Source organism: Macadamia integrifolia, unplaced genomic scaffold (genome assembly GCF_013358625.1).
Source record: "Macadamia integrifolia cultivar HAES 741 unplaced genomic scaffold, SCU_Mint_v3 scaffold90, whole genome shotgun sequence".
Lineage (NCBI taxonomy): Eukaryota > Viridiplantae > Streptophyta > Magnoliopsida > Proteales > Proteaceae > Macadamia > Macadamia integrifolia.
Window position 1 is genome coordinate 51310 of NW_024870574.1, and position 15028 is coordinate 66337.

Sequence of the window (15028 nt, forward strand, 5' to 3'; positions counted from 1 at the left end):
TACCTGTGATCACATGAAATATACATTTCCTTATAGGTCCTTTCTTGATCTAAAGATCAGCCTACCTTGAAAACCTCACAGGTAGAAAACTTTGATATTAATCAACACTTGGCAAACTGCCATTTTCTTGAATTAATATCTTACTTTGGCATACCGCCTATGGCTAACTGCCACTTCCATGGATTTAGGTTAAATACCACCATAAATCACAAACTTTGGTAAATCGCCTGTGGTAAACCACCACTTCTTTGGACATAGGCTAAATACCACCATACATCACAAATTCTGACAAAATATCGTCAATTACCTTGGCTAAGCACTGCCAATAAATCTTAACAAGCACAGCCTTTAAACTTTGGCTTTTACCACCATGATATTTTTGGTTAAATGAGATCATAAAACTCCCACTAACCAAACATGTCAAAAACCTCAATAACACTAATGTCAGAAAATATGGCTCTTGAGTACTTTGTCGATAAACTTGGATGACATCACCTTTGGGCAAATGTCACATTTACCTTGGAAAACACACAATTGAACTGAATGTGCCACTTTGGTGGGTTTCACTCATTCCTATCATGTTTTCCACATTAGAGATGAATATATGTACAGAAGTGTATGCTTTAATGTGTTTCTTACACAATCAGAGACAACACAAACAAATGAAGCATAAATGTACATAAATAATTCAGAGAACAGAATTTAAGATAAAATCAATTCAAAATTACTCCGAAGTCATTATAAACTTAATAGGGCAATAAAATTGTTCCTATTTCCCTTCAGTTGTGTTTTGTTCAGCAACAACACCTGTTTGGGTTCCCTGAGAGCTAAAACCAGATCAAGTAACCCTAAGAATCTCAGGTATGAATCATACACACCAAATAACCGGGCTAAAAAATTTAATATGTACACCTATTAGATAAACTACACAATAAATGTACATCTAGCAGATAAAACACACAAGAGTCACAATCGTAACTACATTCCTATCCTTTGGGCTAAGAATGTACTGGTCCTCTTGTAAATCCAAATTTACTGTGAAAATACAATTACTTTTATCACATGTGGGTTTAGAAGCCTCTAAGTTATAGTCCTTTCCATACATGTATTTTCTTTAACTTGGGTGACATTACCTTTGGGAAAATGTCATCAACTTTGCTGTGCTTGGAAAGAATATGAAATAATAGGATGTGCCACTTTGGTGGATTCCATCCAATCCTTTCATAGCTTCCTACAAAATATACTGTGCAGCATAAAATATGCGGAAGCTCACACCCAATTTAATTCTAATATATTTATCCATCATAGGGTGTTTCAAACAAAACATTCAAGTACAAAATGACATGAATATGAATTTACTTATATATTTGAACCCATAAATCATTATTCAATATCATGATAATAATAAATCAATGCAAAACTCCAAATAATTCTTTTGCATGAAAAACAATATAGAACACTGAATTTATTCTCCCACTAGCAACCTAGTAGACTGAGTTTATTCTCCCATTGGTCGAGCCACATAAAATAGCTTAAGATCCATACTTTTATTCTCCCACTTGGTTCGACCAGTCATAAATTAATCCATTTATTGGAGAACACAATTCGTTAAACGTAACATACATATAAACTTGTTCACATATGCCCAAAAACAAACGAAACCAAACATTTATCAATTAATGTTCATAAATAGGTTTTCAGAGAACAATGGCAGTGTTTAAGAACTTGGTATTGGATTGATCAAAATCGACACTAATCCAACCCAACCAATCCGAATTGATCCAATCGGAATGCAAAAAAAATAACACATTAAATAAACCTATAACTTATGGTTATAGTGATGAAACCCTCATCCACCCTATTGCCATTGATCAACTGTCCAATACCTTTTTAAGGCAAAAAAAAAAAAACTTTGCTTTAAAAGCATAATACCAAACTATTGATTTGCTTCTCCTAGTATAGAAAACTAGGTATTTGAGGCATATGTAGGCCTCTATATTCTCAAGCCACTTTTAAAGACATTAGCTTAATGGTTCAACTCAAGGAAGAATAATCCATTCGATATTTAATTAATGCATGTAACATCAATAAAAACCAACATTACATCACTAACCATTAAACATAATCAAAGTGTCAACTGAACTACAATCTCAACCTTTAGGTCTGGAATGCACTAGTCCACTCAAAAACTACAATGACAGTGGGAGCTCTTCAACTTCGAAAATTACTATCACTTTTGGATGCATAACAACTTCTAGGTTAAGGTCTGCCTAGAGTACACTTGCATTTATGCATGTCTTTGATAATGTCGCCTTTGGGCAAACATTACTTAATTCCTGCTAACAATTTTCTATGTCTTTGAATATAAGACAAAATCTTTGAGTTGTAAACCTATTACAGTAATCTTAGATTTTACCACTTTGGTGGGTTCCATCAATTCCACTGCAATAGCTTACAACTACACCTAGCAGCTTAAATTTGTGGGTTATTTAAACATGAAGTTAATATCAATTTACATGTAAAAGAACAAACATGTAACTGTCAACAAAATAAACATTACAATGCTCAATTATCAATTACTTCAAGAGTGTCAACCGGAACTTTATACTAATCCACTCAAGTTTCTGCAATTACTGCGAGACTTCTTCTAACTTTCGAAAAGTACCGCCATCTTTGGATGGACAGCATCTTCTAGGTTGAGAAATCCCTATTATGTTTTTCACTTACTTTAACTTTAACCTTTCTTTGATAATGTCACATTTAGGTGAACATTAGCAACTTTTCTACCAATCATTATTCTCTGTCTTTTCAAACAAAGAAGACTTTGATTTGTATTCTATTACAATAAAGTTGAACTTTACCACTTTGGTGGATTCCACCCAATCTTATTATAATAGTCTACAAATTCATTCCGATAGCTAAAAGTGGGATTGTTTAAGCATGAATAAAAATATTCATAAACAAAAGCATGAACTACATTACCAATAATAACCAAGTTCATATTCTGATATGCAAGTAATGTATGAGTTGATTTTCTTTTATTTATTCCAATTAATAGAAAAATCATAAAGAATCATTAACCACCCATACTTGTAACTTATACAAAAAAAATCATAAAAGTTGATCAAAACTAGGCTCACAATATATCAAAACGAAGAGTACGAAAAACTGGACTCAACGCAAAAAAACCAGGGTGAAAAATTCTTCACCGTTTGCCTGTACGAGCCATTTGAAGTTGCAGAACTAAAAATAGATCAAAATCAATCTAGTTTCCCAAACCAACCGGTTCGGCCAACCGGTCTAATCCGGTTCAGGCATATTGAATCCGAGTCAAAATCCAAGTCAATTGGTCAACGATTCGGTCAACCTTTGACCGAGTCAAACAGAGTTGGTCATGAGTTGACCCACTACACCCCGGGTTAACTCGGTAGGGTTTCCGAGGTGACCCGGCGATGACTCGCCGCCGTTTTTTTTTTGAATTAAAAAAAAAAATTTCTCTCTCCTCCGGCAGCCGGTTTCCGGCGGTGCGTGCCGGCGCGTCCGGAGGTTTCCGGTGACGTGCGGCATACCGCCGCGACCGTATTTTCAAGCTCTACACCTTTCGTGAAGAAAGTTTTCCCATATGGGATCTTTAAGTAATGGTAAAATTATGATTTTCATGATTTGGGACACAAACCCTATACAAAATCAATTTTTCTTGATTCTAACATTATAAGGGTTGGCTCTGATACCAATTGTTGGGGATTCTTTACCATATTAAACATATGAATAACCCTATAATGTTTAGAACACAAGAATCATCAACCAATCATAAAAGATTAATCATAGGTGTAGTCCCTAAACCAAGAACAATAAAGTATCCCATCTTAAAATACATAACCATATAGATTTACCATATCTATAATAATCAATGGGACAACCATGACATGAACCATAAATGGGAATAAAGAAGTACCTGTGTCCCATGAACATAGATCATGAACCTCTGTCCCATGTGGTTAAACATTACTCCCATGAAGATGACAATGAACTACGCAAGTGGAGTCCTTCTACTGAGATCTTCTGCAGCCTCTTACTCTAGGGTTTCCTTTCTTTCTGTGCACTTGCTCTTGTGAGAAAGCCGTGCTCTCAAAACCAATAAGGCATTAAGTTATGGCTGCAGGGACCGTCAGTATTCTATTTATAATAGAATCCCTAAAACCCTATTCCACTCTCACAATGGAAAGAGCTAGGAGTTTCCTAATCAGAGTGGGTCTATAATTGCTTGGGCCCAATGGATCAATCGGTATCAGTTAAGCCCACATAAAAATCCTAACACTGAAAGCTTCAAAATCTGCTGGGACCTCATTTTTTTTTTCTGAAGAAGTGGGTTTTCCATTTCTGGAAGTGGTTTGTTATAACTGAAACAGAAAGTATTGACACAGAGGAGTACTGCAAGTGGGAAGGAAGCAAGCTCAGAAACATTAGACTCATGGAGAAATTCAGGCAGTATCCTGGATTTCGAATGGGTCAGGAAGTAGATGAAGACATGGTAAGTACTGAGAATACAAGAGATGATGCACCAGAATACAATGACTAAAGGCCACCTCTTCTCTCCAGAAACATTCCTATTGTTTGAGTAAAATGCATATACAGTTACCAAAACCCAGGTAGTTGCCAAGAAAACAGACTGGGTTGAGATTCTATTCAGCTTCCAAACATTAAAAATGCAAAACTCGAGATGGGTAGCGGAGATTAAAATATTGGACAGAAGTACAATGGTGATGAAAACTGTTATCCTCTTCTCTGTTCTTCCATGTTTTAACTGATCACCATCAACATATCTATGCTTCTGTATAAAAAAATCTACCAGAATCCATATAAGTAACAGTGAGAAACCAGCAATGCTTACAACCACATTTATCGATGTCTCCATGAAAGCTTACTATTGAAAACTAGACAAACTCGAATTCACAATGAAGATTCAAAATTACCAATGCCCAACACCTGTGGAAAGAAAATAGCAGATGAAATTTATGATCAAAATATGAAGTCCATTTACATTTTTTAATTTGAAAAATCAATAAGATGTGTCAGAAAACTCACTACTTGGGGAGGTCTCTGATTACTGAAAAGCCCGTCTTCTGTTTTAGCTATATATATATATATATATATTTTTTTTTTTTCTTTTTTTCCCCTTTAATTGAAACCAAAATTATCATAATTTTTTATGGTTGAAACTTGAATCAAATCTGTTAATTCTGTTGTAAGAATGTCCCCATATTTGTCATAAAAAAATGACAACAATGAAGGCAAAAGTTATGATTCCTTATAATGCCAATGTGGGAAAGAATCTACATGTCATACCCATGACAGTGCAGAGAGTGATACCATTCAGAGTGAGAATGTTAATGTGAACCCCATAGCTGCACACTGGAATCTCACTTAGGCGTGGTGCACGTATTTTTCGCAAATATGATGACTCAAGGAATCATATCAATGGAATCATCACTGCATGAGGTAAACATGGTGATGCAACAAAAAATGATTTCTCTATCAGTAGTGGGACTTTCAGCTTTATCTTTGAAGGCTTAAAGTAACACAACACACACAAGGAGGATTAAAGAAAGTTCATAAATAAAGAAAGGACAGAGGAAGAACAAAGGGTAGGATTTGGATATGGAGGTGTGCTGTTGGTTTGGTCTATTTTGGAGTAAAAAAGAGAGTGGGAGTTGACGAGTACTGGTGGGGTTGGCAAGCTCCCCACTCAACCAAAGCCTTTGAAGAAATCTAGGTCACTGAAAACCCTAAACTAGGTATCTAAGCATGACATGTGAAAACCCTAAACCAAATGTCTAAATTATGCTAGCTAGGTTATGATGCAAATAATGAAATGATTACACTAATTAAATAAGCCTAAATGATTTAATTAATGTATTATGAGTCTTAGATTAAGCTAATGAAATAAGCCTAAACCTAGGATTAGTTTAGCAACTTATGAAACCCTAAATTAAACTAATTCGATTAATTGAGTCTAACCTAGATGGATGATTAATGAATTTATGAAATCCTAAATTGAATCAGTTAAAATGGTTAATCCTAATCCTTAGTAATTTGTGAAATAAATTATTGCAATCCTACTTAATCTAATTGGTAAAAATATTTTTAAATTAAATGGGGCCTAATTAAATTAGAAAAGTTAAATGGGCTAATTACATTAAATGAATGCATTTTTTCTAATCTACCTAATCTAGTATAGGAGGATTAAACTAAACCTAAGGTTTAATTAAATTAATTATGAAACCTAATTGGACTAATTATGTCTACTTTAAGCTAATCCTAAGATGAGTTAAACATTTTTCAAAACCCTAGTTAATCTAATGAGAAGAGAATCTTTTAACTAATTAATCTAGTTAATTATCCTACATTAAATAACTAATTAGTTGATTGATTAAAATAAACAAACCCCTAGAGGGAAAAAGATTGGTAATTACACAAATTTAATAAATTGAATTGAATGAAGAAATCAAATGCAGTGATTAAAAAAAAACTAAATAAATTAACCACAATTAAACAAACAACAGTCGAAATGATTAATTAAGTTAACTAAGTTATTTTAATTAATCTAAATTAGTACTACACTAATGCAAGTGAATGTTGGAGTACAAAAGATAGGAGATAGTAGGAAAACCCAAATCCCCAATACGCACCTAATGCTACGAGCCGGTTTGAAGGGGGCCAGCCACGCCCTTGCTAACATACGCTCTAGACTACGTCTCATACATTATTAAGAGGAAAATAAAATGAACATCAAACCAAGAATGGACAAAGAAAAATGAAGAACAAAAGAGGGGAAGATTCCACATAGAAAACATAAATGAAATAACAGGTCCCCTTCCCATGGCCAAAAGATTCATGCCCACATTCTCAAAATTGGATTTTCACCCGACACCAACATTTCCATCAAATTCCTCATTCTCAACATACAATCTGGCTGTTTATCCTATGCCCGAAAGATATTCGATCAAATGCCCAAACCAACCGTCTCCTCCTATAATTCAATGATTGCAGCCTACCTCAAACAAGGTCAAGCTGGAGGATCTCTGAATTTGATCCGCAAACTCACTCCCTCAAATGAAAAACCAGATGGGTTCACGTTTTCCTTGATTTTGAAACTGCCTACAACAGCTACGTGTGATGTAATGTTGTCTTGTGATATTGGGAAGTGCACTTATACATGTACTCAAAATGTGGGAGAACTGAGGAAGCACGGAGAATTTTCAACTATATGCCAGAAAAGAATGGCCTTTCATGGACTTCCATGATTGATGGGTATGGGAAGAATGGAAATCCTACAGAAGCACTTGAGCTCTTCAACAAAATGCAAATAGATTATGAAATTAAACCCAATTATGTTACATTCCTTAGTGCACTCTCAGCTTGTGGACATGCAGGGTTGGTTGCTAAGCGGGGAAGAAGAAGAGAAAAAGAAGAAGAAGAAGAAGAAAACGAAGAAGAAAGGAGGAGGAAGGTGTGGCTGCAGGTCCTGTTGTAGCAGCAGGGAAGAAGAAAAGAAGAAGAAGAAGAAGGAGAAGAAAGGAGTGTTCGGTTGCAGGTTCAGTTAGGAAGAAAGGAGAAGAAAGGAGGTGTGGCTGCAGGTCCGGTTGCAGCAGCAGGGAAGAGGAAGAGAAAAAGAAGAAGGAGAAGAAAGGAGTGTTCGGTTGCAGGTTCAGTTAGGAAGAAAAAGAAGAAGAAGAAGGAGGAAAGGAAGAAGAGCTGGGGAAGTGGGTTCGGTTAGGAGGTTTGGAAGACGATGCGGACGACGACAGTGCAGTCATAGGCGACGGTGGAAGGCTGTGCTTGAACGGCCGCGACGGGATCACCCTTCCTTTGAGTAGGGAGTGGAAGAACAGGAGAAGATGAGAAGAAGGAGAAGAAGAAGAAGAAGAGAGTGGAGAGGGACGGCTGGAGAAGAAAGATGGAAGAGAGGAAGAAGAATAAGGAATGGGATTAGGTTACAGTTGAGAGATCCTAATCTAAGGGTCTAGATTAAAAGAGCAAAGACAATTTAAAAAGGAAAAACTAGACCAAATCAAATCTACATGTTAAAAAAAACAATTAAACTTAATTAATCAAAAAAAATCAATTATCTAAATACCTTTAATTGGACCGAAATAAACCGATTTATATCTAATAAACCACATTGAACCAAATTGAGACTAATTAATTAATCTAAACAAATCAAGTATTAATAAATTAGAAATTAATCTATTAAATTAGATAAGCTAGGTCTAAACTGCAATTAGGAGAAGAAAAATACCTTAAGCCGGCTTTAATCAAGAAACAAGGGGAGATAACCCTTGTGCTTCAAGGCCAAAACTGAATCGAACCGAATCGGACCGAACCGAATCAGACTAAGTCTCCCGGCTCAAGGAAGGATTACACATTTAAACTTTTATACTTTGAGAGATTATTTATTTAGAGAGAGGGAATTAGCAAAAACCTTCATGGGGCCATATTCCTTCTCTCAAATTTTTCTCAATTTTTCTCCCCCCCACTTGGAAGAGGGGAAGGGCTATTCTTATAGCCTTGGGACTTGGGACAATTCTCTCAAATTTCCGATGTGGGACTAAAAAACTAGAGAGAATTGTCCCAAAAGGCTTGCTTTTGGACAAAGGGGTTTGGGCGCCACGTGGCACCCTTTGATTGCCCGGAATGGAATCTGATACCGAACTTTGGAGTCAACTTTTGGGGGTCATATCTTTCAAACCGTTTGTCGGAATTCGACGTGTAATATGTCGTTAGAAAGCTCAGTCCGAGCACTATCCAATGATGTGAGACATGATTGTAGTCTGGATCGGGAACCTTTACAAAAATATGCATAAAGTAGAGACCCCGATCATATAATGAAAGAGAGAATCGGGCGTCGATTCGCATAGTTCTCGCATCAAAGTGTAATGTCCGACTTGAGGAGACAAACAACAATAATCCACAACATCAAATTCTAATTTTTGAAAACATTTTCTCTTGAAAGTTTATAGGAAAAATTTGTCATTTTCTACTCTAAGTTTGAAAATTCTCCAAGTATAAAATGTCCAACATGTAATCCTTCTTATTATCATCATTGCCGGGGGGTGACAAAATTCGGTGTCTACAAATAGGCTCCGATCATCTTAAGTCTGATCGTCCTCCGAAGGTTAGCTACCCAAAGCTCAGAGACTCCTCAAAGACCAAACACCCTTCTTCTTCTCAAATCCTCCAACCCAAGCCTACCCAAACCTGTAATCGGATCTCCAAATATTAAGTATATTGCAAATTATTTTCTTTGATTGCACTATTAGCTTTCTGCATCAGTATCTGTATACAGCAGCGTCTTGTTCTATCTTCACAGAAAGCCTACAGTAGTGCCTCTAGACTGTGAAAAATAGATCCGGTTAAACAGCTTTTTATTTTTTTTTTAAATTTTCTGCAACTCTATTTCTTTCTTTAAGTTCTTGGTCTTGCTTTGTTCTTTCATTTATTTGTTTATTTTAATTCAGCATGATTTAGTTCTAAGTAAGGTATCGCACCTATCTTAGTGTTAATCTCCTTACTGGATCGGAGTACGGTATTACACCTATCTCATCCTTCTTACCATATAGAACCAAGAGATCCCTATTTCTCTGGATTTTGGTATAGATCGATCTTGTTACCTGGTATAATTATTATTATTATTATTGGGTTAAATGGTAAATTAAAGTAGAAGAGTAAAGTACAACATCAAAGCCAAAAGGGGACTCTGAACAAAAGAACTAAACAATATTCAAATGATGATACATCAAAATCCTTGGAGAGGAAAAACAACTAACAAATGATTATAGATAAAAAAAAAGGGGGGGGGGGATGGGGGTGGGGGAGAGAAGAAACAAAAATACAAAAATGATACATTAAGTAGCCGGGGTGGGGGGAAAGATAAGATGAAGTTCCTAGCATATAGCGAGGTGCATATTTCTTAAAGTGTTTGGGCTTTGTCATACAAATTGGTTGAACCCTATTTCTAATCTCAAAAGTAAGGGCTTCCCAAATTCGATATATTGTTTTTTGACGAGGAGGTCTATATTGTATTGTTTCTTTCCCATCAAATATAATGAATCAAAGCAATAAAAGCAAGATTCCCAATGCAATCGCTAATTGATTTACCATTGAAATTTCTTAAGATCCACCTCTATTCTCTCTAAAAGAGAGAGTGATCGATCATGTGGCCAACACTTACTACGGACTCCTTTCTAAACAAATCTAGAGAAATGACCAGAGAAGATGGTCCACATATTCTAGAGAGTTCTAGCATAAGATACATTCTCTTATGGAGGAACGTATTGTTACATTTCTCTTATGGAGGAATTCTTGAGTGGGGAATGATAATGTCATAGCACACTGTGAATCACAGGATGCCACTAAAGGGGGGTGAACAGTGTCAACAAATATTTTTGGACTTAACTATTTTGCATGGTCTTATAAACCATTCAATATACAGATGTATGATTGTCCATCATGTAGCCACTCAATGGCCCAAGTTTACATGACAACCACCCCTGTCCTACAGACATATACACCACTCACTCCAATGCAAATTCACATATAAAAAACACAAGATATACGTGGTTCGGCTCACTGTCTACTCCACGGAGCAATACCCTTTATGGGTTTCGTATTTTTCTCAATACTCTACTAGGTTTTGAATATAATTAAGTTACATGTGATATGACACCTATTTCAATTTGAGATGACACTCAGGATAGGGTTTCACCCCAATCTAGTCAAGTCTTAACTTAACTGGTTACAATATCAAAATAGGCTTACAGAATGCCCTAACTTACAAGTTTAAGTGACTGCACACAATTACAATGCAAGTCCCCTCATAAACAACTCAAGTATTCTACACACAATTACAATGCAAGTCCCCTCATAACAACTCAAGTGTTGGTTTAGGCTTTTACCAATCACTTGGTACACAACCCATGCACTACTTTTACACCATGTCCATGTTCTGCCTTCTAGGGCTTGCCTAGCCGTTCTCTATGCACTAACTAGGGTTTGCTTAGCTGTTCATTTCCTTTTGTTTAGCCACTTGAGGGCCGTTGCCTCCGACTTCTCCTTTGACCTTTGCCAATCAGAGAGGACATTCAATTGAGTCGGAACCTGAATTTAAAGTGGAAGACCAGGATGAACTTAATTAGGAGATGTGCAATCCAAGATTTCTATTCCTCTTACTGGACCACCAGACTTTGATCAAGTCGCCGAGAAACAATTGGTGTCGCCCAAGTAATAAATCTCTACCTACTTGGGCCCGCCATAGACGCATCGAATAAAAATAGAATTTGAAGGATATAGATTACCTCCTCGATGTAACCTTGTTTGTTTATGGCTTCTCAACACTTGAATGGCACTTCGTGTATGATCACTGTCTCAACACCACCAAGTGATCTTCAAAAAAAATTTCTACACAAGAACCAAAGCATGAATGGTTTGGGTGATCTTCTTTTGGCCAAATCCATTCTTGGCAACTCTTGTAGGCCTCAATGGATGAGTAAATTCCCCCATAAATAACTCAAGTATCGGCTTAGAAAATTTACCATACACTTGGTGTACAACATTATACACTTTGAAATGTGACTTCTACAAAATGGGTAATTACTTGCTTGGATATGCAAGGATTAGCTTGAGCTCACTCCCCACATTGTGCTAAAAGAAAAACTCAAATATGTTCTTCCACTTTCTCTTTTATTTTTTTGCTCCTTCTTTAATAAAGGCATCTTTAAATCTTCAACATTGAATACCAATCCTTCAAAGAAGCTTCAATGGAGCTTCAACTAACACTAAACAAGAATATAGAGAAGATTTAATATATCTACCAAAGCCACACAAAATCCCTTTTGTTTCTCTGTTCTCCTCTTTTCTCTTCTAGGTTATTTCTTCTTTTTGTTCTTAAAGAAGATATGAATAAAATCCCTAAAATCCACTTAATAAGGTTCAATAAAAACCCAAAATCGTGTATGGTTTAAGCACTCGATTCAGATCGAAATCTACTCTGGCTGATTGGCCTTACCTCAGTGCGAGAGGCATTAAATTTTATATATGACTCCAAATGAACTTATCCTTATTTTTTTATGAAATTATACTCAAAATTCTATCACGTTTTTCAGAAATATCCTTCCTCTTATTCTTCTTAAAAGTGCTCAAAATTAGAGTAAATACCAAAACTGAAGCCATCATGAGATTATGATATGATATAGGACAAGACCCTCAAAAGTCTTTTAAAGATTTTGATGAGAATTACATGATTCAATCATCACATTTTAGCATTTTTGTCATTAAGTTTGGATCATGTACGTTGATCTAGTATTTTAGATCATGGCAAACACAATGGTATAACCTTGTATAGGACCAATATCTGAAAATATACAATTAACTCCAACAATTTTTAGATATAGTTTAATTTGTACTTTAAAAAAAACGACCAACTTCTACGAGAATTGATCCACTGCATGTAAGATCACCTGGTCATACATGAGAGCATCCAACACTTGTCATTTTTACTTCCAAATATACCCCTCTTTCACCCTTGCAATTGTAGAAAGTGAGACCAGTATTAGATGTTCACATGTACGACCAAGTGATCGTACGAAAAGCGGATCCCACCTCAACTTGTATGTGGTACAAATTTGTTGATCAACTTACATAATCACTTAAATATATATATATATATATTACAGAACTCAATCCAATACCAACCAGCCACCTTGACAGAGTCTAACAAATGAATAGGGTAGGGTGTGAGTTCATCAGCTAGAGAAACAACTCAAGTCACGATTTGTATGATACCTCAATATTCATAAAGCTTAGAAGGAAGACGTGGGCTAAGGAGAACTTCAAGTGGGGTAGCCTTCATGTTGGTCAGCCCTGGGGTCTCTGTCATATCAACAGGTGCACCTGTAGGATTTTCAAACTCAAACCCATGGAGCAAATGGGCTATAGTCAAGTGCAAAACCTGAAGAGCAAAAGAAACCCCTGGGCACATACGCCGGCCAGAGCCAAAAGGGGTGAATTCGAAATGCTGACCCAAAGCTTCAATGTCCACATGGCTTGTGAGAAACCTCTCTGGTTGAAATTCATGAGGTTGGCTCCATACACGTGGATCTCGATGAATCTTCCATATATTGGTTATCATTCGGGTGCCTACTGGTACATGATAACCAGCAATAATGCACTCTTCCATGGCCTCTCGTGGTCCAGACAATGGAGCTGCTGGGTATAGGCGAAATGTTTCCTTCACAATGGCTTGGAGATATTTCAATCTACTAATATCTGATTCCTTTACTTGTCTTTCCCTACCCACATGCTTGCCTAACTCTTCCTGTGCTCTTTTCATGGCATGTTGATTGTTGAGTAGTAGTGAAAGAGCCCAGATTAGTGTAACAGTTATAGTGTCAGTTCCTGCTAGGATCATATTCTGCAAATACCAATTCATATCAGAAGACCGAAAAGGAATAACAAGTAAAAATCTTAACAACACTTCTTGGTAAATTGGTTTTTAGTGTAGTGATTCATCATATCAAGCGGGAAAAAAATAAAAAATGATGATCATCCTTTCCTCTCTCTATTCAACAAATTTGAGATGCCATTATCTTTGAGATTAGAAATAAAATCCTTTCTATTTGTGCTATGTTCCTAGCTAGATACTATCGGAAAGTTGCATCTTGCTCATTCTCGGGATCTCCCCTAGGAAGAAATCGTCTGAAATTTGGATCTTGTACAATTCTGTACAATTCCCCCTCAGGAAGCCGACACGTGTAAAATTCCATATTCACGGCTCAGATTAGTCTACCATGATACAATCTTAAACCAGTGAAAAAACCATTTTGAATCAAACCATTGGAAAACAAACCGAAACAAACCGGATCGATTCATCTTTTTGAAATAAGAGCTGAAATATTTTCCCTCTATCCTCTTTCGACTCTCTCTCTCTCGGCCTCTCTCTCTCTCTCTCGATCTCGACTCTCCCTCTCAGCTCTCTGTAACCAAAAGCTCGGACTTGCTTTTTCCCTCGACTCTCCCTGTTATCTTGACTCTCCCTCTGTTCGTCGCTCCCTGCTCTCTCGATCTGTTCCACGCACTCGACTCTCTCTCTGTTCATCGCTCGACTCTTCTCTCTCTCTCTCCTATCTCAGTGGATTCGAATTCGTTGATTTGATTTCGAATTTTTTATGAAGACTACTACTACTACATCGACTGGATCGAGAAGCTTTTGTTCTTTTTTCTTTCTTCTTTCTTTTTCTTGCTTGAAGAGTTTGTTTTCTTTGATCTGATCTTTTCCTCTCGAGCAGGAAGAGACTCCATGGCTGTTGCTATCGAACGCTTCTCCATCAGGTAGAACCTAAGAATCGTTAATTTTGGTTTTTTGGTTTTTTGGTTTTGAATCTCTTTGCAGGTTTTAATATTTTAATGAGTGATTCGGTGGTGTTTCAGAGAGTATGCTTCGAAGATGAGGAGTGTTAATGTGGAGAAGTCTTGGCCGTTTCATGATAAAGAAACGATGAAGAAAGAAGAGCTGGCGGCAAAGCTTCCGTTGATGAAATGCCCGAAATATCGGTGGTGGAAGGATGAGGTGGAGGCGATGAGATCTAAATCTTCTAATTTTCCTGCTAATAAGTCTGATGTTGATGTTGTTGATGATGATGAAAACGGTAAGAAGATTCTAGAAGCAACTGNGGGGTAGACCCATACATAATTCCCAAATCCAACCCTTCCAAGAGTTTGTCAACAGAGCATGTCTGTCGGATATTCCTCTAATAGGTTATCAGTATACATGGAGCAACATGCAAGAAGGCAGTGCGCGCATTGAAGCTAAATTGGATCGTTTCCTATGGAATTCTGAATGGCTCCAACTATTCCCGAATGCTACTGTTATACGGGAGATTATGGCGTCTTCTGATCACAGGGCTATTAATCTTATCACCACTCCCATTCAACCAAGGCGTAGGCGTCCATTTAGGTTTTAGGCTTTCTGGAT

The 15028-nt window shown here is 36.8% G+C and overlaps 3 protein-coding genes across 3 annotated transcripts; 2 read left to right on the plus strand and 1 right to left on the minus strand.

The window, feature by feature from the left end:
• The first annotated feature begins 6812 nt into the window (after positions 1-6812).
• LOC122070373 (pentatricopeptide repeat-containing protein At1g28690, mitochondrial-like) lies at positions 6813-7907 on the plus strand. Its single transcript, XM_042634520.1, has 2 exons — positions 6813-7398; positions 7725-7907. Exons 1-2 carry the CDS (start codon positions 7217-7219, stop codon positions 7900-7902), a joined length of 360 nt encoding a protein of 119 aa, XP_042490454.1. The 5' UTR covers positions 6813-7216; the 3' UTR covers positions 7903-7907.
• A 4793-nt stretch (positions 7908-12700) lies between these two features.
• LOC122070385 (demethylepipodophyllotoxin synthase-like) lies at positions 12701-14047 on the minus strand. Its single transcript, XM_042634530.1, has one exon. It carries the CDS (start codon positions 13484-13486, stop codon positions 12842-12844), a length of 645 nt encoding a protein of 214 aa, XP_042490464.1. The 5' UTR covers positions 13487-14047; the 3' UTR covers positions 12701-12841.
• A 188-nt stretch (positions 14048-14235) lies between these two features.
• On the plus strand, positions 14236-14734 carry LOC122070370 (protein EMBRYONIC FLOWER 1-like). The gene is made up of 2 exons (XM_042634517.1): positions 14236-14385; positions 14485-14734. The coding sequence occupies exons 1-2, from the start codon at positions 14354-14356 to the stop codon at positions 14732-14734; spliced, it is 282 nt and encodes a 93-aa protein (XP_042490451.1). The 5' UTR covers positions 14236-14353.
• Positions 14735-15028: the final 294 nt, after the last annotated feature.

Bases quoted from the DNA above. Each gene is read 5' to 3' on its own strand.
- LOC122070373 (XM_042634520.1), top strand. From the start codon at position 7,217: ATGTACTCAAAATGTGGGAGAACTGAGGAAGCACGGAGAATTTTCAAC. The intron at 7,399-7,724 runs ATTCCTTAGTGC...TTAGGAAGAAAA, and splicing joins ATTAAACCCAATTATGTTAC to AGAAGAAGAAGAAGGAGGAA.
- LOC122070385 (XM_042634530.1), bottom strand. From the start codon at position 13,486: ATGAATTGGTATTTGCAGAATATGATCCTAGCAGGAACTGACACTATA.